The sequence below is a fragment of the Lathamus discolor genome, chromosome 2 (genome assembly GCF_037157495.1).
Source record: "Lathamus discolor isolate bLatDis1 chromosome 2, bLatDis1.hap1, whole genome shotgun sequence".
Lineage (NCBI taxonomy): Eukaryota > Metazoa > Chordata > Aves > Psittaciformes > Psittacidae > Lathamus > Lathamus discolor.
In genome coordinates, this window is record NC_088885.1 from 15,967,227 (window position 1) to 15,993,520 (window position 26,294).

Sequence of the window (26,294 nt, forward strand, 5' to 3'; positions counted from 1 at the left end):
CTACATGGCATTCAATCTTTTGGTACTAAAACCTCTTTACAGGTGAAAAGGATAAGGCTATTTTTGTCCTATCACATTCTGACAAACTGTCTCATTAGTTTCGTTACAGGAAAGAATAAAGTAATTTTATAAAGTGATAACACAGCCAAAAAGCTATTTTAAAGCAGTTGTGTCCATGAGCATAAAAGATCAATGTTTTTTATCTGTAGCACTGTTTCTCTCAACAGAGAACAGATGGCTATGGTCAGAGATACAAGTTCTGTGAATACACTTGCCAAGCTGATTTTGTTTTAAATCCATCTCAAAATGGAACGTTTCAAATCATCAAAGGGTCTAAAAGCTGCACATGAACATTATTTAATGTTAGACAAACACTAGGTATTATTAAGCATTACACTAGAACTATTTTGGTATAAAAAATACTTTATTTTAAAGCTATTAAAGTTATAAAAATATGTAGTTAAACTTTCTACTCACAGAACGTTTGCTGTTCTAACATTAGTGATTTGTTTCTCCTACCGAATCTGAATTTTATTTGAAAGGTTTACAAGACATTATGACTATAATTTAAAAAACCCAGCATTACAGGGAGCTGTACTAATTGTGATCTTTTATCAGTACTCATTTAACCTCTAGATTTTTAATGAAGGCAGCAAAAACAACTATTTTCTGATGGTACAGAATTTCTTATTTCTTGAAGCGTTTCTGTGGTTGACCACTTCTTCATTAGTTACCTGCAGCATGGCACCTTCCTGCCAAAGAAAAAAAAAGTGTATCTGAAGATGTTTATCACATATGTCTAAACCAAATTACCAGTAGGGAAACTTCAGCCTTTTTTTTTTTTTGTTTGTTTTTTTTTTAAGTATAAGCAGTTCACTGGTGTGTCTAACACAAAGGAACAGGACTTTTTTTATTTGCTGAGTCCATGTTCTTCAGTAGAAAGCCTTTTAAAGGCAATGGAACTTGGAAATTAGGGCTTTTTGTTGTTTGCCTTTTGGGGTGGGTTTTTTTGATTTTTATGTAAAACCCAAACATAGTCGAGTACGCCACCCTTACTCCGAGTTAACTTGTTATTGGTGAATTTTCATTAATTTGAGGTGCAGACACTCAATACAGTGAGATTAAGGCTGACTTAATTTGGCACTAAGGTTTATTAGCTGCAAGAACTATAAAAAATGGTGGAAACCTCAACATTCTAGCCAATTCCCAATTTACACAATTATACACTTCTGAAATACCACCTGCAGTTTCATTTGAAGTTTTCACTTCCCCTCCTAAAGAACTGCTTATGCAGTTGTTAAAAGAATGGACGACACATTCCTTCACAGAGGCAGATGTATTCTGTGGTGCAATTTTTTTCCTTACACGTAAACAGTCTACAGCTACTTGGGGAACCTTCAGGATGAAACGTGTTATACAAAATAGATTTCAGTAGACAAAGAGACATAACAACACAGGTCATTTTCAACAGCAGAACTACCATCACCACATTACCTGGCAAGCACCATAATGCATAGACTCCCAAGAAAAAATAAAACGTTGCAGGATGCAAAAATAAAGTTGTACGATTTAATTAACTTGTGACCTACCATTTTAACTATCAACACCAGGGATGGAACCCTTGCAAAGCTTTACTAATGGACACTTGCAGGTCTCATTTGTTCAACTGTAGCAGTGTACAGTGGCAGCAGTCTATGCTTGTCCAGGGTTCATATCATGGCTAGATTCCAGTAGGAAAAAAATATGTTAAGTAGCTGAAATTAACAAAAATTTGTTCGTAAAAAATTTAATATAAGAAAACAGGATTCACAAATTTCTTTTCAATTGGTAATCGTTAACTCAATTCATTGCTATGTTAAACTACATAACAATAATCACTATACTGAAAGAATATACTGTAATACAGTATTAGTTTCTCAGTTTTGGAACATTAAGAAAAGAAAAATAAATAAGATCTTACCTAAAGAAGTTTAACTGAAGCTTAGAACTATTTTGCTCTACACCCTCAGCCTTCGTTGGCATCCTTATAAACTACTGTAGTTAAAACTTTGCAGAAATACAGCGCAGCTTTTTAAGACTGGCTGAACTTAGTGACGTTTTCAAGAGTTCTCTTGTACTAGACCTGTGTCCCTGGAAGAGTACCTCGCTGGGGATATTTCCTTTCCTTGCCATTGAAGAAGCAGCATCTAAAAGATCTAAAAAGGTGTTTCTCCTTGCAGAGATATCCCTTAAGTTATCTAGATACTTTAAACCTGATCATTTACAGACAACATACTTTTTTTCTGACCAACATTTAATTTTACATGTACAACAATAGCTTTATATTATTTGTGGGACCTTATACTACCCACTCCTTGCCTTATTTTACAATATTAAAAAAAAAATCTAAAATTACACAATATTTCCTTTAGAATTATTTTATTAAATCATAAATGTACAACAGCTTCTTAACTCTACACACGCACTTAAATTTTAAAAGGAAAACGTTATGTCTTATTACACCATGATCCTGGCTAATAGCTTTTCAAAACTTTGAGAAAAATCTTAAAAAAGGTTTCACATGTCACCTGAAACTTACAAATTTAACATTATCAAAGGAATGCTTCTACACTTACAAAGACCACTAGAAAGAAACAACAATTAAAAAGCTAAGAAACTGTCTCAAAGGCATTTTTACAATCCTTCCTCCACAGTAAGGTAATGTTATTAAATAATCCAAATCCATTCACAAAATGGCTCTCTGCATCTGCTCTGGTGTCTTCTGCCATATCACTGCATATTTATGCATGACTGAGATAAGTGTTTCCTTAACAATGTTATTTCGATAACCTGAAGCTGTTCTGTTACCTCTGGGCTCTCATCCTCTCCTATTTATACAGTGAAGCCTGTTTCAACAGAAGTAAAGAGTAAAAAAATAGGTTATGAAATTATTCATCTAACCATTTTTTAAAGGAAAGATAATACGATCCTAAAAAGCTTTTAATACTCCTGTAGCTACTCTCAAGAATCACTGCAATTTTAACACTTAGAAACATACTTACCCATGGCATGCTTGCAGAAACTCAGTAACGGCTCCTCCCTCCATATCCACCACTTCCTCCACTGCCCCCGGGACCATAGTTTCCTGCAATTGCAGAAAAACAAGAAACAGAACAGTTACATCATTTACATTTAGGAAAGCTTTTGGTTCTGCATGAAGATTAACATCGCTTTATTTCCCAGAGACAGCATTATACAGCAACAGTTTTCAAGCTTTGCTGTCTTCCTCTAAATAGCCTCCAATACCTGCCACAAAAACTACATCCCAAACTCTTGGACGATCCAGCAGTGCCACGTGTAATTTGATGCAGTGTACTGTCTTGAGACTGTGAGGGCTGACATTATTTACATGCTAACACCTTACAAATATAGGCTTTGCGTTTCAGTTTGTTTCACAAGCTTTGTGCCATATTAGATTACATGTAGACACCAAAAGTAGAAGGTGTCAGAAGAAGTGACGCTGGTGGCGGGAGGAAAAATCCCAGGAAGTTTAGTAGACATTAACTAGGCTTCCTACAAGCAGTGTGAACGAACAGCAAACACGAAAACACTTGGCTAAAATCTTTACAGACTGGAAACTGCAAAACATTTCACTGAATTCTGGAAAAAGCTAGTACCTTGTCATTTACCTTTAAAAAAAATATAGTAGTAATAATTTTTCCCAAGACAAGCTTGTCTCGTGTCAAGAAATTGTAGCCAACTTGCTACAATGAGTACTGCACTCCATCTCTTTCAAAAGTTATCGTATTTCTACATATCAATTTTAGAGTCCTAGAATGGTTTGGGTTGGAAGGTATCTTAAAGACCATCTAGTTCCAAGCCCTGCCCACCATAGGGAGGGACACCTTCCACTACACCAGGCTGCTCAATGCCCAGTCAACCTGCCCTTAAACACCTCCACGGATGGGACACCCACTTCTCTGGGTAACCTCTTCCAGTGCCTTGCCACCCTCACTGTAAAGTGTTTCTTCCTTCCACCCTCTTTTAGTTCAAAACTGTTACCCCTTGAATCTTCCCTTCCACCTCTCCCCAAAAAGACTAAAAAGCCCACCCAACTCTGGTTCCAAGACAGGTCACAACATAAACAATACCTCCACCATATGGTCCCCCCATGTTCCTGCTTCCACCAAAATTTCCACTTTTCATTGGACCATAGTTTGAAGGTTGTTGGTTGTAGTTTCCAAAATCATTATAGTTTCCACTTCCGTAATTGCCTGTGTTATCAAGACAAAAGTGTAGAAAAATCTAGGTGAGCTAAAACACATGCGGCACTCAAAGTTATCTCATCATTAGCATTTTAAATTAAATTACGAAATCACACATGTCACTAGTATATGCAATGAACTGCTTTTTCACGATTTCATACTATTCCGAAAACAAGAGTTTCCTCAAACATTTACACCCCCTACCCACCCACCACCCACCTCAAATGAATTGCACTAATTTACGACCCAGATGTTAGGTCATTTCAAGCCAGTACCTCCTCCATAGTTGTCATAACCACCTCCATAGCCCCCACCCTGGTTGCCATATCCAGGTCCTCCTCCACCATATCCTCCTCTTCCTCCTCCATAACCAGGACTGCCACCGAAGTTGCCACCTATGACAATATCATCCTTTAAAATAAACTTCTCAGTATAGAAGGGCACCAAATTATACAGAATCAGAGAATATTTTTCTGTTTAGATGTCTACAGGGGAAGAAAGAGTAGGAACTCTGTAAAGAAATTTCTATGAACACTACTTTTAAAAGCACATACCAAATCTTACCTTAACTGAATTGCAACTGAAACCAGCCAAGACTGCCTAAAAGCTTCAATTAAAAGGCTTAATTAGAAGCCTGACTTTTCCCAGGAAATTTAAGAAACACTTTTTCTAAAGAAAAGGGTATAGCTGTCTAAGAAATAACCATACAATTTGCCATATAAAATCTTACCATGAGCCAACAGCTGAATGTGCTTCTTGAAAGCCAACAAAATGGCTTTGTCAATTAATACAGAATTTATACAAGTATTAAGTGAATGTAAAAATATTTCTGATAGGAAAACAACCACCACCACCATAAACTTACCTCCAGGTCCTCCACCATATCCATTATATCCATCACCAAATCCACGGCCACTTCCATATCCATCTGTTGGAAAAAAAAAATAAATCCAGCTGTAGCAAACTAACGGAATTCTCAAACCCCTATGACCTTCTAAAGACAAAACCTCAAAGATTATCAAGCACACGTACACACACTTGAATTTAGAAGAACTGATGCTAATTAACACACCCAATCACTGCTTTACACCTTCCATTCTCTTGCATTTGTAAGGTATATAAGTTTTCATTTTGGACATGGCCCTTCCACTGTAAAGGTCAGGCAAGAGCTGCATAGAATTGCAGAGATGAAATCTTGGAATTTCGTACTGATTTATGAGGTTTAATTTTGTCTTTTTAATAAAAAAAAAAAAAAAAAATAAAAATTGCTGAATAGCCACGTAATCAATCTACATACTCCAAAACTGGGCTGTAAGTCATTTTTCTCAAAACTTCAACTTCTCCAACTGCTACAGCTACATTTAAACTAAAACACAGTAGCTTAGAAAATTACCCAGAACTGGAAAGCCAATATAAATAAGAAAAGTGCTACAAACATGCCTGTCTTACCGGCTCCCCCTCTGAAATTGCTGCCAGGCCCCGGACCAAAGTTGCCACCACCTCCACGTGCATCACTAAAACCGAAGTTCCCTGTATGTTTTAAGATTTGTAAACAGTGAGATCATGGAAAGTGAACACAAACATCAACCGCAAACCATTAACCATTACTTGTACATACCTCCTCTCCCACTCCTAGAATTTTGAACTTCCTGCATTTCCTGTCTAGAGAGCGCTTTCCTTACTTCTGCATTATGGCCATTGATGGTGTGATACTTCTGCACTGTAAGTACATCAAATAGATACTATCAGCATTTAAGTACTGATCTGGTAACAAACAAGAATATCAGGCTTCCAAATATTATGCTATTTCCAAATTAATCCATACATATTCCAGATAATTAAAAACAAAACCCCCCAAACCAACACAGGAAAAAAAACAACAACAAAAAAAGCAGCAAACAAAACCCCATACCATTTTTTCTGCAAAGAAGCCAGTACTTACTAATTTAGTTTATTTAGCTTAAACCATTACCATGACTGCAAGGATTAATACCACCAAATGAACGAGTGAAATGAAGCTTACTTACACACAATTTTATCAACCGGATCATGGTCATCAAATGTAACAAATCCAAACCCTCTCTTTTTACCAGACTGTCTGTCAGTAATGATTTCAATAGTGTCAATTTTTCCATATTCCTCGAAGTAGTCACGAAGGTGGTGCTCTTCAGTGTCCTCTTTAATACCACCAACGAACAGTTTCTTCACAGTAACATGAGCACCAGGTTTTCCAGATTCCTGTTAGAATTGTTTTACATTACCACAAAGAAAAACGATTTCACAAATCACTATTTTGCCAGGATTCCAGGAATGGAGTACTGATAAACTCAGATTTCCGCCAACCCCGCCCCCCCCCCCCCAGCACTGAGGTAGCCCCCTTACAATGTGTATCCCTGCAACCCTGCCTGGGAAGCCTCCTGAGAAGGAAGTAACATGGGGAGATTTCTAGGATATTCCTCCCACACCTTTATGTCAAAGCCTTAAAACCACTTGAAAGTGCTATAAAATACATGAAAGTCAATAAAAAGCCTTATGTGAGCAGTGAAACCCGCATTCCACTGGTATCCACAGCACAGGTCTCTTAATCTCAGTGAACCCACAGCTGTGCATTTTAACCCTTATTCAAAATATGAAAGTATATGAAAATATGAAGAAATTCCTCACACTCATAGACTACTTTTACCATTTGAGCATGATACCCAAGCTGCTACAGTAGTTAAGTATGTCTTGTTCCTACGGCTTAGCAATAGCTTTGTGTGTATGAACAGTATGCATGTATTTAATTACCCTCTTCCAAATGCTAACCAACCTTGCATTCTGCAGGGAACAGAAAGAAAACTAGGAAAGCTAGAGAAAACTAGTAAAGCTAAAACACTGGCTATCAGTGGTTGCTATTTCCATTTCCCTTGACCTCTTGGACAGCTTATTCAATTCCAGTTCATGAGTCTAAATGTATTAAACACCTGGGTCCAAACCTGAACTGGCAAACTCTCCCAGAGCTCCCACAACACGGTAAGCAGAAGTAACCTAGAATCCACACTTGCTCAAGTACCTCTGTGCCTCAGTAGCCTAGCTGAAAAGTTTACACGTTCACTGCATACCTATGCACACACCTAATTTGTACCCTGAAGTTTTAAAAATCAGTATTGCCTGTGGCTAAAACCAAAATAGTCCTAAGGCGATTTTGTACAACACCACTGAAGAAAGAAGTTTCCCTACTACAGGCTCTACTTTTAGCTACTTTGGGTTGCATACCTTTTAAAAATACCCAAAACGCTGGAATAGAGTCAGAAGTGATTGACAGAAGTTTATTAATTTCAGGTTTAATAATAGTAACCATTTCAGAGAAGAATTAGTTTGGAATGTGCATAACTGCAGGCATTCAACAGTTTTTCACTAACAATACTTTGATACCCCAGTTGTGTCCCTTGCATACACAATTCTACAACCAGAATAACTTAGTAATTCATTGTAATAATAAACATTTATGTAATAGCATCATTTAACAGACCAAAAATGTGGGAATTAGCGCCCCAACTATGCCTTTTAATTAAGAGAATTGAAACCCAGGCAATTTCAAACAAGAACAAACCATAACTGTCCCACTGATACAGATATTCTTTTTTCAAAGCATGGAAACTATCTGCTTTCAAAGCCACACTTACCTCTCTAGCCACAGCTCTCTTAGGCTCAACCACCCTTCCATCAATTGTGTGAGGTCTTGCAGCCATGGCTGCATCAACTTCAGCCATGGAGGAGAATGTTACAAAACCAAAGCCCCTTGATCTTTTGCTTGCAGGATCCCTCATTACCTAAAACCAATCAACACATTTAAACAATTTCTACCTGTCTCATGTTAAGCTTAAAGACTAACAACATTTGGACAAAACATGTAAACTTCATTCACATGTTCCTCTATTTGATTTCAAAACGATTATAATAAAGCAGCAGGCTATGCTGAACAGCACATGCTGAATGTACATGAACAGCACTACTTGGCATCACTGAAATTCAAACCACTGTTGTCCTCCATTACTACCTGCAACTCCAAAATGCTCCTCTGTCATGTCACATTCATTTATATTTATGTTTGTTTTCACAAAAAAAATCAAACAGAGTTTCTTTAAGATTTCTGAAGACCACAGACTTTATGATGTATTTGCTGTCCCCAAAACAAATACAGTGGGGGAACTTCTGCAAGAGTCACAGTCTCTAGAGGTATTTAAAAGACAAATAGATATGGTCCTTAGGGACACGCTTTAAGGGTGGACTTGGCAGTGTTAGGTTCACAGTTGGAATAAGGATCTTAAAGGTTTGGTTTTTTTCCAACCTAAATGGTTCTATGAAAACATCATACATAAAGACATTCTTTTCCAGCTCTGCTGAGGCTGTTTACAGCATCAGCTTTATGCCAAAGGTTACCAATCATACAGATGTAATAGTTCTGTTTAAGCACTTCCTAATGCACTTCAACCAATGGCACCCAAGTTAATGTTAAACTGCTGAAGTCAGTGGTTAGAGATAATCTGAGAGATTTAAGAGGAAACGGATTGTGAAATCTTCCTAGCGTTTACAAAGGAAAGCCTGAGCACAGCTTCAACAGACTGGATTCTTTACAAATCAATCTACTGTACATGTAAGAAATTTCATATTCCATATTTTCAGTAAGCTACCAAGGAAAAAAAATCCCCACTTCTACGATTTCTAAACATTCTGTATAAGCTTTGTGCATCAGTATGCCAAACTTACCACACAGTCTGTAAGCTTTCCCCATTGCTCGTAGTAACTCCTCAAGCTTTCCTCTGTTGTTTCAAAGCTTAAGCCGCCAATGAACAGTTTGCGGAACTGCTCCTTTTCCCTCTACAGAAAAGAAGATTACATTAATGTAATTAACAATAGGCCCCCTGCACCGGCGTAAGTAAGACACTAAGATACGTCATGTCAAAAACCGTCATCACGGCATTTTTCAAAACCAGGCATGGCTCTGTAAGTGTTCTACCATTATTCAAGAAATTAGGCAATTATTCAGTTATATGTGTCCACTTTTACCACACAGATTTTAGTAATGTATTCTTTCCATCTCTCCCTTGAAATATCAGAACAAGGAGAGATAATAGAAGACTTCCCTAGTATTCCTATCAAAGATCTTTAGGAAATGCTGTTTAAAGAAAAGAAAAACAAAACCAGAAGTTCTCATTATAGGTAACATGAATTCATTCATACTGTACAATTCTATTCCAGATGGTATCTATAAAAACCTCTAACATTCTGGCCCAAGTTGTTGTACATGAATACCATTCCTGCTGCTCACCCAGGGCATTAAAAATAATGTGCTCTGAAATAGAACATCTCAATTTTTAAAACAATTGAAAGCTGGAGCATCTGTAAAATTAACCTGGGATCTTGTACCACTAGAATTAACAGTAAACCTATACACCCTCAACTGCATCAGTATCAAAACTAAGAGGATTCCCTTTAAAAATAGAGATGCAATACGTATCTGCACATACATCCAGTAATATAAATGATGCCTTTAGTAAGACTCTGTTCTATCACCTTTCAGCATTATTATCCCTGCATTTGTTCAGCAGAAACTTTGGCTGTGATGACAAGTATGTCATTAAAAAACCCAAGACAAATAATAAGGTATTGCATTTACTACTCTGTATGTAGTGTTATATCAAAGCAGGAAGGACAACCTTCCATCCTCTACCAATTCAAAATACTATTAACACTAACTTTTTGTACTAAGGAGGCATCGTAACTGTAGTTCTCTACACACAACATACATTTTTCTATTTCACATGTCAAATAGCAGTAATTAAAAAAAAAAAGGTGCACTAGAAAGTGTTCCCTTTCTGAAATCTTAGATTTTGTGTATGTTGTTTGAAAGAATTGTCCTGCTAAGGACAAGATTATGGAAATGCAATGATTACTTCAGCTTTATACTGTTAATTAATTTTAAAACGTAAGAAAACCTGCTTGGGTTTGGTTTCATGTCTTCTTTAGGGTGGTGGTTGTTTTTCAAACAACCCATACACTGCATCGTCAGCTGTAACTAACAAACACAACAGGACCTGATCGTTAAGATAAAGGTAAAAAGGAAACTGCACAACCAATGACAAACCATGAGATCTGGAAAATAAACTAAACAGTCCACAGTGCACAAATGCTTCAAAAAGTATGAAGCCAATCTGTGCATGGACCAAAATGTTTTCTGAAGTTGTGCAGGGCAGGCCTGGTTCTAGATGCATGTAACACGAAGATAATTACTGTACCCAGCATTGAATGAGGTTTTGCTCAAACACATCACGCTATTACCAGCTTGAAATGCTGCAGTGTGACACACAAATCAACTGTTAGAAAAATAAAACTTTTTCCACCCGAAGTGAATAGTGTATTTGAGAATCATCAGTTTAAATGTCTCTTAGAAACTTTTGAAATCTGCTGTTGGATGTAGTAAAGCAGCACAGAAGAAGCTAGTACTGTCATCCCCCACCCAATACATACAGGCAAAATTAGACATGAGAGTTTAAAAGCAGCAAACCCTGTGTTATGTCAAGTTTCCTTCACCTTGTCTCTTAAAAGGAGTAAAGGATACTGCAAGCCAGACTTGGACTAAGAAGTCCCATGCTGCAGGTTATACTACCACTTATAATTTGAGTAGGCTGGCAGAAAAATAATTTTGAGCAACGATGCTGCCAAAAAAAAATCCTCCCTTTAAATTATTTTGTATCTGCTGCTTGAAAATTATTAGGGACTACTTGCTACATCAGCCTACAAAAGACACTTTTCCTATATAATTGTTGTGTGTCTATTAAATGCATGTTTATATCCTTAAAAATTTTGCGAATCAAGCAAGTAAGTAGGCAGGTAGGATTTGTTCAGTTAAGCATCAGGTTTACCTTTGAGAACAGTCATAAACATGTAAATGAAACTCAAGGAAAGAGTGGCTGAAACAACTGCATTTGTTTTTAAAAGGACAAAACACATACCACACATTACTAATAAACATTAAGCAGGATAATAACACACTTTATAGACATACAAATGATTACTAACAGCAATCTACCATGCATTAAGTATTACGCAGTACACGTCCTACCCAGAACGACATCTAGACACCACACATCAGAACACAGCAATAACCAAATTCACACTACCAGTTCTTCAACTAAAACCAGTGCGTGAAAATATTATAAACACGTTGTTCTACTGATATATGCACAACCTCTGGATGTGGAGAGACTATGCATCTTAAATGTGTCAGTTTTAAGAAGGTCTGGTTAATCTAAGCATTAACCTCCCACAGGGTCCAGAGACCTCTGACCATCTGATGTTTATGCTGAAGCTGTAAAATGCATGACAAAAATTGTAACTTCAGTCCACATCACCCCCCCCCCCCCAAAGCCCACGACATAAAAGCTGTAAAAACAGTCTCTTTCAAGATTTGCATAGTACACTCTGTGGCAAGAACAGAATGTGAGAAGTCTTTATGAACTCTGTAAGGTCTCCATTAGCGCTTATTTCAGGCCTTCCTTGGCAGGCTTAAAGGCAACACTTGAAAGGGCAGAACAATGTGCAACCTTTAGTGGAAAATCACCATCAGAGCAAGAAAACGTGTCTCATATAGCAATAATGTGCGCACAAATACTCCAATCTGACCACAGACTTCTGCAGTTAAGAAACTGAGTAACAAAAATGGTTAATAAAGACCAGAGAGTGGGATGTCTGAATGACTATGGCGAGGCCCGACAAGGTGAAGCTAGGTTTACTAGTTCCGAACAGATTCCCCTCTAAGCACTCCGTCAGCCCCAATTCGTTCTGCAGGGCTTTGCGATGTAGCGTCCGGGTTCTCTCCCTTCCCCCGCCTATCGTTATCACGAGTGAAGCGGTGACCGTGCCGGCTCCGCCATGTGGCGGAGACCAGGAGAACAGGGCCCCGCAGCTAGGAGGGGAAAATGGCGCCCAGTAGCAGCCGCCGCCTCCAGGGACAACGATGCGGCGGAAAGTTAACAACTTTTGGAAAGATCAAACCCAACTGATAAAAAACAAACAAAAAGCCGCCCACAAACAAACAAACCCACCCCAAAGAAAACAAAAAAGGCCACCTGGAACCTCGGGCTGAACGGCAACCAAGCGCTGCGTGCCGCTTCTAGCGTGCATCTAACACGCACGGAACCGGGAAAAGGGCTCTTTTCGCGCCCGCTGTCCGACACGACCGCAGCTGCCTGGCCCTCCCGCTCTGCCTTACTACCTTTCCCGGATGGCACCGGAGCCATCCTCACGCACCAGAGAACCTCGGAGCCGCCATTTTACCCCTCCCCCTCGCCACCGCCATTACTAGCAGCGCCACCCCGGCGGGCCAGCTCCTCGCAGGGCAAAGGGGACCCCCTGTTCGCGCACTGACTTACCTTCAAAAAGCTGCACCCTCCTCCAGCGGCACCTTAACGGCAGATCGGCTAACGGGTACGTTAAGCGGTTTAAAAACTCGCCCCCAGCGGCTACCGCCTCCTCTCTCGGCTGCGTACTAGCCCCAGCCTCCGCTTCCAGAACCTTCCTCCCCGCTTAACGCTACGCTGCCTCTGCGGAAAGTCATCCAGCCCACTACCCGCGGCGCGCCGACCGGCAGCCCGCTTTGCGCTGACAAGGATTATCCCGCTCTTAACACCCAAGCCCACAAAAAAATCACTCCGAAAGCAAAACCAAGCGTGCCACCCTTCTTAAAAGCAAACTCTGGATTTATCCCTTTTTTACGTACCACATTCTTCATGGTTTAGGTATTCCTGCTCGAGAGTACCGTACAACCGGTCGGTAATGGCTGCCCTAACTGTTACGTAATTTGAAATTCAGCTCCACGTAGTGCTAGCGCCCTCCTTCTCCAACCAGGGCTCGCGTCCGAGGTTTGAGTTTAAAAAAAAATTTAAAAAGCTTGAATCTGGAGCTTAAATATCTCCAGAGGGGCAGCAGCTCTGTGCAACGCCCCTACGTCTTTTTATCACGTAATGAAAACTCATCAACTCCGCTAGTAATGGCTGTCTCCGAAATGAGCCGAAGGAGCCGTCGTCGTCGAGCTTATCCGTTTCGACAGCCGCCGGAAAAAGCCGAAACGGCAATGGAAGCTCACTCGACTCCCTTCGGCAATTTCCGGAAGTTGCCGAAGATGACAGAGCAGCGGTCGGAGCCTGCTCGGCAATTTCCGGAGAACCAGACGCAGCAAGCCCTCGGCTCTCCAGCCCGCTCGGCAATCTCCGGCAGCGGAAGAGACTCGCAATCCGAGCCGAAGCGACGCCGATCGCGACTGGCACCGCGTCGCTTTTTTTTTTTTTTCCTCCGGAAATTGCCGAACGGCCCCGAAAGCTCAAACCTCGAAGTTATAATTAGCCGAAGACGGCCTCGTATTGCCCCCCCCACCCCGAGTGCTGCCCTCCCGTTAGCCACCTGTGGTGGTGGCAGGGATCAGGCGGGCGCAGAGCGGAGCGCACCCCCGTGATCTCCCCCGGTGGCTGCCGGCCTGGCCCCTTGCCCCTCCGCCCGGGCAAGAGGAAGTGGTAACTACCCAGATTTCGGCGCCAGCACCGCCACACCGCGGGGGCCCGGCAGCCAGACTTCGCCGCAGCCTGCTCCGCTCTAGCCGCACCGCCCGCTTCGGCACTCCGCTCTTCCTTCCTTTCTCCCTCCCCTTCTCCCTCCCTCTCTTCTCTCTTCGGCGGCCCCGCACGCACCGCGACAAAGGGTGAGTGCTGCCGCCCCGCGCACCAGGGAAATGGCGCTGGAGCGACTCCTTTCTTCCCGCCCCCTCTTCTCCCCCTCCCCCCGCAGCTCCCGGGGAAAGCCAGCACGGATCCTCCGCAACCGCAGCGAGGCTTCGCCAGCCGCCCCTTTCCCCACTAACGAAGGGCTTTCCGAGCTCTCCTCCACCCCGCCGCGCTCTCCGAGCCCACTTCCCTGCCCCTTGATAACGACTAGGCCTCCCCGCCGCAACGCGGGCAATGGCCGAGCTCCCAACGCCCCCCTCATCTACGCCTCACCGAGCTTCAAACCCATCCGGGCGCTCCCTGCCCACCCTCCCCGCCCGCAGAGCTCGCCGGGGCCACCCTCCCGCCCTGACTGAGGGCCTGGCTCCGCTGCGGGCGGCGCCCGCTTCGGCCCAACGCGCCCTCATGGCAGCGGCCATCATGGCGGCCGCAGTTACCGGTCGCCGTGGGCCCGTTCCCCCCCGTCCATCCGCCTCACCCAGTCGCTTTCTCTGTCGCCGCGAGGCATCTTCCTTCTTTTGGACGCCTGACGCGGTCCTGCGCTAGCCCCCCGTTGGAGAGACGTCTTGGCCCCCCTCCTGTGCTGGCGGCGACGACGGTAGGAGGTTGCAGCTCGCGCGTAGGCGGCGTCGTGCGCTCTGCCCCGTCAGCCGCCGGCGCGCAGTGCTCGGCCAGCCCAGCCCCAGCCCCGCCACCCGCCGCGCCCGCCCCGCGCTGCGCCGCGCCGCCGCTCCCCACCCCCTCCCGCACTCCTTCCCTCCCTTCCTCCCTCCCTCCCCCACCCCCCGCCTCAACCCCCCTCAGATGTCGCTGTTGCCGCCGCTGCTCAGTGCGCGCAGGGCGAGAGCGAAGAGGAGACGCCAGACCTGAACGGCTGGGCACCATTGAAGTCTGTATCCTTCTCTCTCTCCCTCTTTCTCTCGCTGCAGCCGCCTCCTATCCCCCTCTTCTCTCCCCATCCCCGGCTCCCCTTCCTTCTGCGCCCCAAGGCCTCGCCTGTGGGCCGCCGCGGATCGATGCGGGCGCAGCCCTCCCGCCTCCTTCCACACCCCGTTAGTACACTGCCGCTTCCTTGGCGGCGGGGGGTAACGGGCGGAGCAGTGCCGCCGGGAGGGCCGCGGCCCCGGCGGTTGCCGGCCCGCACCGGAGAGAAGGGAGGGAGGGAGGGCCCCGGGGCTAGCGGGTTTTACCGCGGGGAAGGAGGGTTGCGCCGGGGGGCGGGGGCAGCGGCACCCGCGCGGCGGCGGCGGACACACGCTCGGGAGACAAAGCCAGCCCGCCACCGTCGAGGGACGGCCCCCGCGGTCGGGCGGCCCCGCTCCGGGGGGTGGCGGCGTGCGCCGGGCCCGGGGGAAACGTGGCGGGGTGGGGGAAGGCGGTGTAGAAAGCAGCCCCGGCGGCGGGGGCGCGGCTGCCCGGGCCGAGAGCGGCGGGACCGTGCCGCCGGCCTTCGCCGTGTGGCGGCGGAGCGGCCCCGCGCCGCCAGGGGCAGCCCTTTCAGCGCGCCTCACGTGCGCCCGCCACACGCCCGAGGCGCGGCCTCTCCCGGCAGGCCTGCTCCGCAGGGCTGCCTGTGTTCTAAGGGGGGTGGCACCGGGGAGGGGTGGGGGGGAGGTGGTGGTGGTGTTACTATTGTTTCTTTTCCCCTTTTTCCTGCTTTCGAACGGGGACGAGGCAAAGCTCCTCTGCGCTGGGGCGCTGGCCTCTGCCCTTCACTCCCCTCACGTTCCCCACCGCCTATGGGGCTGCCAAAATCCACCTCCCGTGTCAGGGGAGAACTGGGGGAGGATTGCTGAATCCGGGAGGTTTCCTGGCCTTGCAGGACTCTCCTCTGCCTTGCCCCCAGGCATATGGGGAATTATAACAGTTCTATAGTTTGCAGTGGGGCGGGGACAGTACATGCCTGAGGAGGTGGCCAGTATGAGAAATGACATGGGAAAGGGGATGAATTCTGTTCAACATCGTTTCTGTAGGTTAAATATGTAGTATGTACGGCTTAGCTGAGTTAACATTGCTCTAGGACGTTAATTCTTGCAAGCTTGAGAATCAGAAGGCAACGTTATAGTTGCATTAAGATAAATATTTGCTGTTTGTAAGAATTTACTACTACGTAAGAGTAATGGGTGACTCATTATTAACACCACAGATACATAGCTGCTCCCCACCAGAAATATACCTAGTATATGCCTAGGTATATCTCAGTTAACTGCTAGAATCTGAACTCCTATTCCATTGGGTTTAAGGAAATAAGCATCCCTGATGGTCCTCCCCCTTTTCCCTTGAAACATAACTGTGCCTTAGAAGGCCTTGGGGGAAAAAACCCTTTTTTCAACCGTATATACCACTTTGTCGTATCATTTATCCTGGCTAGCGTAATGGTGCATTACTGGGTTATGCCAGATGAAGTGGTAACCTACTTTTTGTTCTGGATTCAATCTTTATTAGAAACGTTGTATGCAGTGATTACATGGGGGTTGGAACAAGGACCATGCTTGTATTGGGATGCCTTTCTTTGAGTAATGTAAACTTCCTTTTAATTGTCATGCATTTTTCTAGTAAAAGCTCTGCAAGTCTGCAATAAAAATGGCCTCCAATAAAACTACATTGGTAAGTTCATGCACACCTAAAGTATGTAAGGATTTAATCAACATATTTTTCTTCAGACTTATAACTTGGCATCTCCATTTAAAAGATACATCCACATCTCCCCTCCCCAGCATTGTTCTGACCAAAATTTCAGATCCAGAAAGTAAGGCTACTAGAAAGGACATTGTCTTTGGCTTTAATAAATCTCCCATTTCTAAAGAGACTTGTTGGGAAAAAATCTTAAAGCACTGCACTGTTTCATCTGTTCTACAATAGAGAACACTAAGGATTTATTTTATTTTTTTTTTTTTTTTTTTAGATTCCTTTCAGCACACCATGTAATTCATCATATATGTAAAAAATAATATCCAAATCATGTATTCATTTAATTTCTCCCAGTGTATTTGGGGAAATTTAATTGCCTGAATCAGGCAGTCTCTACAGATGAAAAATAACATTATTGGGAAATGATGTGGCGTAGTTAAGATGCCTTTTGAAATGATTTTTAACAAATAACAGTTTCTTTGAATTTCATAGGAGCAGAGATTATCAGATGTCAACCCCTCCTGGACCGTTTTAATGATGCATTCATGGATCTCAAGTCCTGTAAAGCTTTGCTTGACATTAAAATACGGACTTCTAAGGGCAGTTGGTTGCTGGTTGCCATTCAACTAATAATTATATTGGTTTATGAGAGACAGAACTGAAAAAGTATAGTGTGAGATGCATCTGAGGTTGAGGTGGGGAAGTAAGCTGAAATACACATGTACAGTTCAAAATTTGGATAGCAGAACAACTGATTCGTAGTGATCTCAAAAGCCCTATGCTTAAATTTACTGAAATGATTACTGGTTGACCCAAGTAGAGATATATTGAAAACTTGTATTAACTCCTGGCTTAAAAGTGCAATGGAGTGCTTCCTTTATACTGCACAGTAAGAAACTATTTTAAAAGATTTCACCAAGGTCAGTGTCTGAACTTCCTGTTAGTAATTGCCCAGTTTTCCCTAATACAGGGAAGAGAAGTAGTTAGCCCGCCTGGGGAGGGGGTGCCTCAGGGAAAGGAAAGAATCTGTGAATGCAGTATTTTTAATCTTTTAATGTTTACAGAAGAATTTTGCTGCACAGGTCAGGAAAGGCAGTTACGGTTCCCATGGGAACTGTAACTAATTCTGCTTCATTATGTATTTGCATGCAAAACCTAAATGTATTAAGGGATAGCATAGCTCTGGAGCTGTAATTCCTATTTTGTAACCTTCTGTGTGTTAAAACCCTTCACCACAGTGTCACATCAATGTTTTAATCATGCCCCTTAAAGAAGGTGATCAGCCACACACCTGCAACCCTCATATGTGACTTTGGAATGCAGGAAGGGAAATGGGCCATAGAGGATCCATTCAGTGGTCAAATGCTCAAGTTACAGCTTACATGTGACCCTAGAGAAGGAAGTTTCAGGGGTCTAGTGGCCACTTCAGTCATTATCAGCGACATTGACATTGGCTTGTATGATCTCAGAATGTACAGGTTTTAACAAATGTTCAGTATTTCTGCAGGCTCTGCAATCAAGTATTACTTTAATAGGTTGGAAAGGCTCAAGAGTTCGGAAAGCAGTGCTGATGTACACAAGAGCTAATTGAATCTCTTAAATATTTAAAACAAAAAGCAACATGCTCTCAGTTTTGTTATTTCTTACTGCACTTCAAGAAAAAAATACAGATCCCCATGACATGCATTTTCTTCTGTGAAAGACTCTCTAGATACTTAAGTCATAGAAAGTAAAAAAAAAAAAAATATAATGTTGCTTTGATACAGAAATCCAAAACATTTATCTTTAAGTGACAAGAATTAGTGAAGCCGAAAAGCGTACCAGAAAACAATCTTCCATTGAATCAAAGAATTTTAGTGCAACGGAGAACACAGATGGAGATATTCCCCACTTGTAGCCTGCTTGCCTCATCACCAGTAATTATAATGTTATTACTATGGTATAGTGAGTCTGTCTTGTTTGGTTTTTCTTTATTTTTCTCTCTGCTTATTTCTTCTTTTTTTTTTTCTTCTTTTTTTTTGTTTTTTTTTTTTTTTTGTTTTTTTTGTTTTTTTGTTGTTCATGCGTTTTCCTCATTTCTGCCTGTTTCTCTTTTTTACACTTCTGTTTCTGGAAAGAAGCTGCCTTCATAGAAGCGTTGGACATCTCCGTGTTTTAATTTTCTTTCAATATCAGTCTTACATTCTTTTTCCTGTGGAGGCAAAAAAAGCCAGTGTGCTTAAGTTGACACTTTTCAGACATGAATGCTGTGGTCAAAATACACCTGGGATATGCAGGCAGTTAAAATCTTAATTTGAAATACATGCTCTGTTTTAGATAATCTCTCTTCTATGCTTCAGATCAAAACAAATGTTGCATGAGATATAACCATGTACAGCAACTTGCTGTTTGAAAGAGAAAGTTGAAACTTTTCCTCCTCTTTGTTGTTTACACCTTCAATTTCTGCTAACCAGAGTAAAGCTGTTTTGGGGAGTGGGGCGGAAATCAGTTATGAAAAATAAGGGCACAAAGATATGGCTTTGGAAAGAAGGAATTGGCCTTAAATCTTCAGTTTATAAAAAGAACAGGTTTTTGTCTAATGTTCTGTTTTTTTTTTTTTTTTTACCTTTCACCATATCAAAGACAAATTCCTACAAAGTGTAAAAACCTGAGTTTCAAAATTGTTTGCAGTATTCTCAAACCAACCTGCTTTCACTCTAGAGAGAATTAGAGAAAGGCCATCACGCAAATAGACGTGCTCTGTGATTTATTTTTTGCTTCTCTGTTTTCTGTTCTATAGGAAGTGCATTAGTGAGGAATTAGTTCTGTCCACTTTGATTTAGGGTGCTGCACGAGTATACGTTTTAGGAGCTTGCTCCTGTTAGTTTATGGCTGCCACTTTAACAATTTCCTTATAAGTAAGGTGCAGTCCAAAATGGCAAGCAAATTGCTTTTGGTCTGCTAGTGCTCCAGAAATGTGATACAAGAACATGATAGGTTTGATCCAAACTTTTTAAGATTGCAAAAAAGGAAATTCTTAAATGTGTCCTTCTATTACTATTTAATTTGTGCCTTATTAAACTGGGAATGCCTTGAGGATGATGTGGATGTAATATTTATTTTAAGAAATTTAAGAATATTATTTGAAGTATCAAATGTAAACTTAAAACACTTACAAAGTCGTTTAAGTTAGCAAAATTTCATTTACATGTTTAGTGCTGTACTTAAGTGTAGGTGTCTTAAATTTTTGCACCTTTGTGACATCTGTTTGTATGTAAGTTGCATTGGTGCGTGGCTGAGAATGATAAGGGACTGCAGTAATGGAATGCTCCTAGCATGCATCCTCTTCAACAGTGATGGGTTATTGTTGAGTATTTTGCTTATTGTAGTTATACGTCATAAACTTTGCTCCCATCAGCTTTTCCTTTTTTTTTTTTCCTGTTTTATGCATTTCCACAGTTCCCTTACTACTTTACTTCTGTCTTACGCTGTTTCTTGCTCTCTGCCTTTTCACAGGCATAGAGTTAACTCTTAGAAGCTTTATAAATTTTTGAGCATGTAGCACTGAGAATTTTTTGTACTGAAATTTATAAGGGGAGTAGAGGCACTGTGTATGAACAAAAATATTTCACCTTTATAAAACTGGTGTTGGGTATCTCATTAAGCAACTGAAAAAAACCCAAAACATTAACATGTCTTGCTCAGGTTACCTGACCACATGCACTAACGTAAAAGGAGTCTGAGCTTCTGGCTTTAGTGTGAATAAGTACATGATTCTTTGCTGTTTAGTGAGCAAAGTTGGATTTGGCCAGTGAAGTAACTGTGTAAAGCAAAAGAAAGAGTAATGTCATTCTGAATTTTTTTTGTAGCACAAAATGGGAAAGAAACAGAATGGCAAAGGTAAAAAAGTTGAAGAGGCAGAGCCTGAGGAATTTGTTGTGGAAAAAGTCCTGGACAGACGTGTCGTAAATGGAAAGGTGGAATACTACTTGAAGTGGAAAGGATTTACAGAGTAAGGCATTACCTGTTACTTTTCTCTGTTAGAATGCTAAATACTAACCATTTATTTGAAATAACTGTACGAAGAGGGTATTGGATGATGGCGATACATTTCAAAGAACAGACGAAGGATGTCCGTAAATGCGTGTTCAAGTGGGGCAGCTGACGGTTGTTATGTATGTAGTAGAATGAATGTTACTTCCAAGTAGGAAACTTTGCAGGGATTTAGACTAGTCAGTTCTGAAATGATGAATTTGAAGCAGACAGTTTATTATTCATTTTTCTGAACTACTCTCAAATTAGATGAATTTCCATAAGGAATCCTGTGGCATAGTTGCGTTCATTAAGCATGCCCAAAAGGAATCTTTTGAGTTGCTTTCACAGGACTTACGGAAGCAGAGGAAAGCCTTTTTAAGTGAACTTAAAAATTGATTGTTAAAGAAGGCACATAGCTGTGCCTCCTCCATCCCTCCCATGACACTTTCTGTCAGGCTGCTTTAGTATCTGAAAAAAAGGTGATGCACCTGTCATTTGAACACAAGTAGTTATGTGCAATGGTATTATTGTTGTATACGTCCCAGAGTGATCACATTGCAATATCCTGCTTTCTAGCACCTGAAGTTTGTGTAGTGGTAAGCGCAGAAATACAAAACACAATGTGTTTAATATTTGAGGATCTTACTTTAAAAACACAGTTTAGTAACCGAAAATAATTTGTAGGCATCCTGCCTGTGCGGTAGTGCCATGGCAGTATTTGTGCATGAGGACTTCTGAAGAGGTGCTTAATTGTTGTAGGGTACATTCATGCACTTCTTAAAATTTTAGTTAACAAAATGCGCGCTCACTGAAATATTTGCACTGCCCAGCTCTGGCCATGGAACCTTTGTTCACTCCTGTAGTTGACTGAAGGAGGAAGATAGTTCTAGGTACAGCTGAGCTCAGTGCTCAGAGAGAGAGCCTTTTAGCGTATTCTTCATGTATAGAAGCTTAGACATACGTACACTGTTTCTGGTGAGTGTTGTGTACATTCTGTTCTCTGTAAGTCTTAGTGCTCTTATCATATAGCTTGTTTGCATGGACAGTCTTTTAGAGGAACCAGGGAAAGGAGTCAGTGTAAATGGACAGGTAAGTTTTGGTAGGGTGGGTATTGCTTTTTTTAACTCATATGATCCCACTGGATTATAGGAGCTAAGAGACCTGCTTGTTCTGTATCTCCAGTTTAAGAACATAGTTTGTCAACAGTAGCAGAGAATACTAATTTCTTTTATCAAATTTAGTACATGAGGTTACAAAAGATGGCAAGATAAGCTTCCTTAGGTTTAAAAAACTTTCCTTACATAAAGAGAAAATGAATTAACTGGCTTAAGAAGAGCCATTTGGCTGGTTTTATTTCTTTCCATAGTTTTACATAACTGTGTATGTATGTTTCAGTGCTGACAACACATGGGAGCCTGAAGAAAACTTAGATTGTCCAGAGCTAATCGAGGCTTTTCTGAACTCTCAGAAAGCTGGTAAAGAAAAAACAGATGGTGCCAAAAGAAAATCCTTGTCAGATAGCGAGTCTGATGATAGTAAATCAAAGAAAAAGCGTGATGCTGTAAGTATATGTTCATGTGCTAAGCTTTTTTTTTTCCTGTGTCGCTTCAGTACTCCTCCGTCACCACTGCCCAAAAAATCCTATTATCATTTTGAGAATGAGACCAAACATGGGTTTAAAACTGTAAAAAATCTCACGTCTGGAACTGTGGTTTGAAAAGAGTAATCATTCTTGGTGGTTAATGAGAGTGTCCAAAAGACGAGTAAAAGATGATTGATTGACATGATCGCTAAAAGTTCTTGTGTTGTCCCATGATGCTTCCTGAATAATTGAAAGTAAGACTGGTTAAAAAGTTACTAATGAATGATACTAAGTGGTCATTTGTATTAGAGCAAAAGGTTCATAAATGGTACAAAGATTAAGTTCTGGTTTTGCTTTCATATTTAGCATATGATTTTGAATAGGGGAGTGGCAAGCTGGCAAAATGTGAAGATCAGGCAGTTACTTAGATTAGGACCAGACATGATAAGAGGAAGTACAAAGGGTAAGTGAAGAAAGCCTACCTTTTCTTAAAGGTCTTGGTTTCTCCTACACTTTAAATGAACAAGCAACATGACAAATTTAGTGCTGACAAGTACAAAAGAATGCAAATACAGTAACGTGTTCAATAGTTCATGTTTTTCTCTGTAAACTAGCAATTTGAAACAAAACTGGTTGGCAGTGTCAGTAGTTTACTGAAGACAGCTGTTAGATGTGTGATTGCTATCAAAAAAGGTTTGAAGGCGTCAGAAGGAAATAGTTTAATAGTACAAAGAGTATTTTAGTTTCTGTATAAAGTCAGTTGCGTGGCTTTATCTGGTAAAGCAGTGGTCACTGTCTCAAAAAGGATATTGTGAACCTAGAGGAACTAATACAGGAAATAGTCATGATATTTCTTGCCACTGATGTGATCTCAGTCAGCCAAGAACAATTGAGATATTCCCCAAGGGTGCAGTTTCACAGTTGGCTTAAGCCATCACAAGCCTGTTGTTTTGCTGAAAATGATGTGTTTTTCCCTCTTCCAGGAGTGCATTTCTTCTTTGCCCCTTTTGTTGCTTTTATGGGCCATGCTTGTTTTTTTTTTATGCACTATAATGGTTTTAGACCAATTGTTTCATCTGTTGAGTTTTCAGAAATAAATGCTAGATACATTTCTGTAAAGTCCTTCATTACTCCTCTGTATCCAGATGACTTGGCCTGAAGATCAGTCATGAAAAAATAAAATAGATGTAATCTTCAGACAATAATATGTAATTACAGCTTTTATAATTATGCAAGGCTATTTTTTTTTTGTTCTGATACACACACATACGTGTATGTGAAAGAATGAGTGTATTTAGCGCTAATGCCCAAGTAGAATTTCATCTTAAACAAGATACTGATGTTCTAACTTACTCAATAGGTTGATAAACCAAGAGGATTTGCAAGGGGTCTTGATCCTGAGCGGATAATTGGGGCTACAGATAGCAGTGGAGAGCTTATGTTCCTCATGAAATGGTAAGTCTTAGATCCACAGTTCTCCGTATCAAGAGAGGGCAGGCAGTTGCACTTGGGCTAATCAGGCAACTTCATCTCAGGAGTAAGACAGAGGAACTGGTGGTCTGCTTACTGTCCTTGTATTCTTAGAAAAACAAGGCTTCCTATAATCAGTTAGTACTTAATCACTCTTCCTTCAAAATCCAAAATAACTTTAGTTTTTGTTGGTTCGGTTTTATGGAAGTAGAAATTTAAAAGGTGAATCCTGATAAAATATGGAAAAAAATAGCATTTGTATGGAGAAGCTGGATCTTGGTAATGGTTTTGCTGAGTGAATGGCAGGGAGGAATCCAGCTTTACACATTTCAGTAAGCAGGAGGCAGCTGCTGCATAGCCAACCATTTAACTGGCTGTAGTGCTAGCTGTTCTGCATGCAACTAAGTGGAATTGGAAGCAACTAGTGGAGGAAGCTGAGGATGAGATGAAGAATAAACAGTATGGAGGAGAGGTTTATTGTTATGGGCTAGAAATGGGGGAAAGTGATGGGGGGAGTTTGAGTTGTTGGGAGGATAGGTCAAGACCACCTTCACTAGCTACAGTGTTGACAGAAAGACTTCCTGCCTTGTAAAACAAGCAGTAGAAGAAAATCAGCACTGTTTTTCCAGTGTTGAGAATACAAGAGATGGAATTGACATTTACTGGGGGTTAGATGTCATATGGTGGTGGGATGAGAACGATAGCTTTCCACAGCCTTTGAGAAGGGCAGAATTTTCTGAATGGAGTCAAACTGAGTGGTCTCCAGAGAAATTATTTGCCGTGTGATGTGCCCGGACTGCTGAAGATTAGTGCTGTGGAAGATTCTGTCTCCCTTCTGTCTTTTTACATTCTCCCTAAATTATATGTGAAACTCAGAAGCGATGCAAAATACGGATTATGACAGTTCGGATAAAAATGAAACAGAAGGATTTAGTTCAGTTGCAGTTTATTAGTTTTTCATAATTGATAGTAGGCAACAAACGTAGATATAAATATGTTTCCACAAAACTGACTTGTGAAGGCAACATACACTTCAAAATGGACTCTGAAGCATGTCAGACTGGAAAATGTATTATCCCAAGACAGCATCAAGAAAAGCAGTGTGAAGTACAGGAAGTGACTTGCATGTAGAGTAAATAGAATTTGAGTGCAAGTGCCCCATCTTAGGACTGATGCTAGTGATTTTTAAAAGTCTTACTATGAAGTTGTGATTATACTTTAAAAGAAAAAATCATCAAAGTTGTTGTTTCATTATATACTGCAATAGGTAACTGTATAAATGGTTCACTTTGAATAGCGTTTTCCTTTAAAGCAGAAAAAAATATGGGAAGGGAAGGAAGATGCAACTATGAAACCTTACCATTAGCATGGAAAATTCTTGGTATACTGAAGGTATACTGAAAACTGACATTCTTTTCAGAACCTATGACCTATCAAAAGCTGCTATATTTACTGACTTACAATTATGCATTTTCTTAAATCCCACTCTTCTACATCAGGAAAGACTCTGATGAGGCAGATCTGGTGCTGGCCAAAGAAGCTAACGTGAAGTGTCCTCAGATCGTAATCGCTTTTTATGAAGAGCGACTAACTTGGCATTCATGCCCAGAAGATGAAGCACAATAATTAGTTGCATTGCTTTTTTATATATATGAATATTAAACCCGGAAATTTGATTTATTAGCAATGTGAGAAACATACATTCTAACAAGAATCAAATTTGATATTTTTTTGAAGTAGTATGTTTTGCATCAACAGCAAGTAAATAAAAGCTTTCTGCGACTTGTTTCATTTATCACAAGAGAGCATTTGATACTACTACTTCCTCCATATTAGGTAAAAGCTTTTATAAAACATTCATAAACTTCCATAGTTATTAAAGAATCATAATGAATGTTTAAACAAACTCACAGATGTTTTTGTAGTCTTCTATACTATTGATGTGCATGTATCTCCTTTACCCAAACCTAGCCCTTTAAAATTGTAGAATCATTCTTTTTAGTATTTGGGATCACCTGGTCTGAAGAAGACCAGGTGAAAACTAACTTTGTAGTAATTTGAATGTTATCAGACTGTATATTGTTTACTTTATTGTAAATACTGGTGAACAGTGGTCAATAAAATAGTTTTATATTCTTCCTTTATACTGATAGGCTGTGACTCTTTTGAAGCAGTATGATATTTCTGAACTTTTGATATGTTAAGCTCTCAATTTGTAATATATTTAACTGTAAATTGGTTTTTTTTGGGGGGTAGATCAATTCATGAATATTGCCCTGTTGCTATTCTGTAGTCACAATGTCAGGCAAATACCAGGCTTTGGTTCTTTGTATTTTTTCAGTGAATAATGCCTGAGGCATAGGGGTTTTTTTTCTCAGTCAGGAAGGGCTTGTGAAGTGAATGTGCTTTGGGTATGTGTTTAAGTCACAGATAGCAAACATACTGCTTAGTTATGGCTGTTGGTCTATAAGCCTGAGTGGCCTGTGCAGGTATACTGGGAAATCTTTAATATGTTAACAGCATAAGCTTTGCTTTCATTTCAGTGTTAATTCCAGGCTATAGTGTAACTAGCAGTGGTTTTGATGGAATTATTCT

At 41.1% G+C, this 26,294-nt stretch overlaps 2 protein-coding genes across 20 annotated transcripts; one reads left to right on the forward strand and one right to left on the reverse strand.

The window, feature by feature from the left end:
* Positions 1-405: 405 nt before the first annotated feature.
* On the reverse strand, positions 406-15,525 carry HNRNPA2B1 (heterogeneous nuclear ribonucleoprotein A2/B1). Of its 7 annotated transcripts, none has more exons than XM_065665900.1 (13): positions 14,869-15,525; positions 8,994-9,104; positions 7,910-8,056; positions 6,272-6,482; positions 5,863-5,964; positions 5,694-5,774; positions 5,110-5,172; positions 4,520-4,639; positions 4,131-4,253; positions 3,042-3,124; positions 1,961-2,885; positions 1,590-1,720; positions 406-752 (listed from the first exon to the last, which is right to left on the reverse strand). In XM_065665900.1, exons 1-10 carry the CDS (start codon positions 14,959-14,961, stop codon positions 3,063-3,065), a joined length of 1,113 nt encoding a protein of 370 aa, XP_065521972.1. In that variant the 5' UTR covers positions 14,962-15,525; the 3' UTR covers positions 406-752; positions 1,590-1,720; positions 1,961-2,885; positions 3,042-3,062. The 7 variants fall into 7 exon arrangements, with proteins under 7 accessions (XP_065521972.1, XP_065521969.1, XP_065521974.1 ...); XM_065665897.1 differs by having other exon boundaries at positions 5,685-5,774; XM_065665902.1 differs by lacking the exon at positions 14,869-15,525 and adding an exon at positions 14,481-14,670.
* CBX3 (chromobox 3) lies at positions 12,621-25,843 on the forward strand. 13 transcript variants are annotated; one of them, XM_065665907.1, is made up of 7 exons: positions 13,646-13,795; positions 16,559-16,609; positions 17,126-17,194; positions 20,482-20,624; positions 22,043-22,208; positions 23,590-23,684; positions 25,199-25,843. In XM_065665907.1, exons 2-7 carry the CDS (start codon positions 16,586-16,588, stop codon positions 25,323-25,325), a joined length of 624 nt encoding a protein of 207 aa, XP_065521979.1. In that variant the 5' UTR covers positions 13,646-13,795; positions 16,559-16,585; the 3' UTR covers positions 25,326-25,843. The 13 variants fall into 13 exon arrangements, with proteins under 13 accessions (XP_065521989.1, XP_065521979.1, XP_065521978.1 ...); XM_065665906.1 differs by lacking the exon at positions 13,646-13,795 and adding an exon at positions 13,807-13,980; XM_065665905.1 differs by lacking the exon at positions 13,646-13,795 and adding an exon at positions 14,804-14,891.
* The last annotated feature ends 451 nt before the right edge of the window (positions 25,844-26,294 follow it).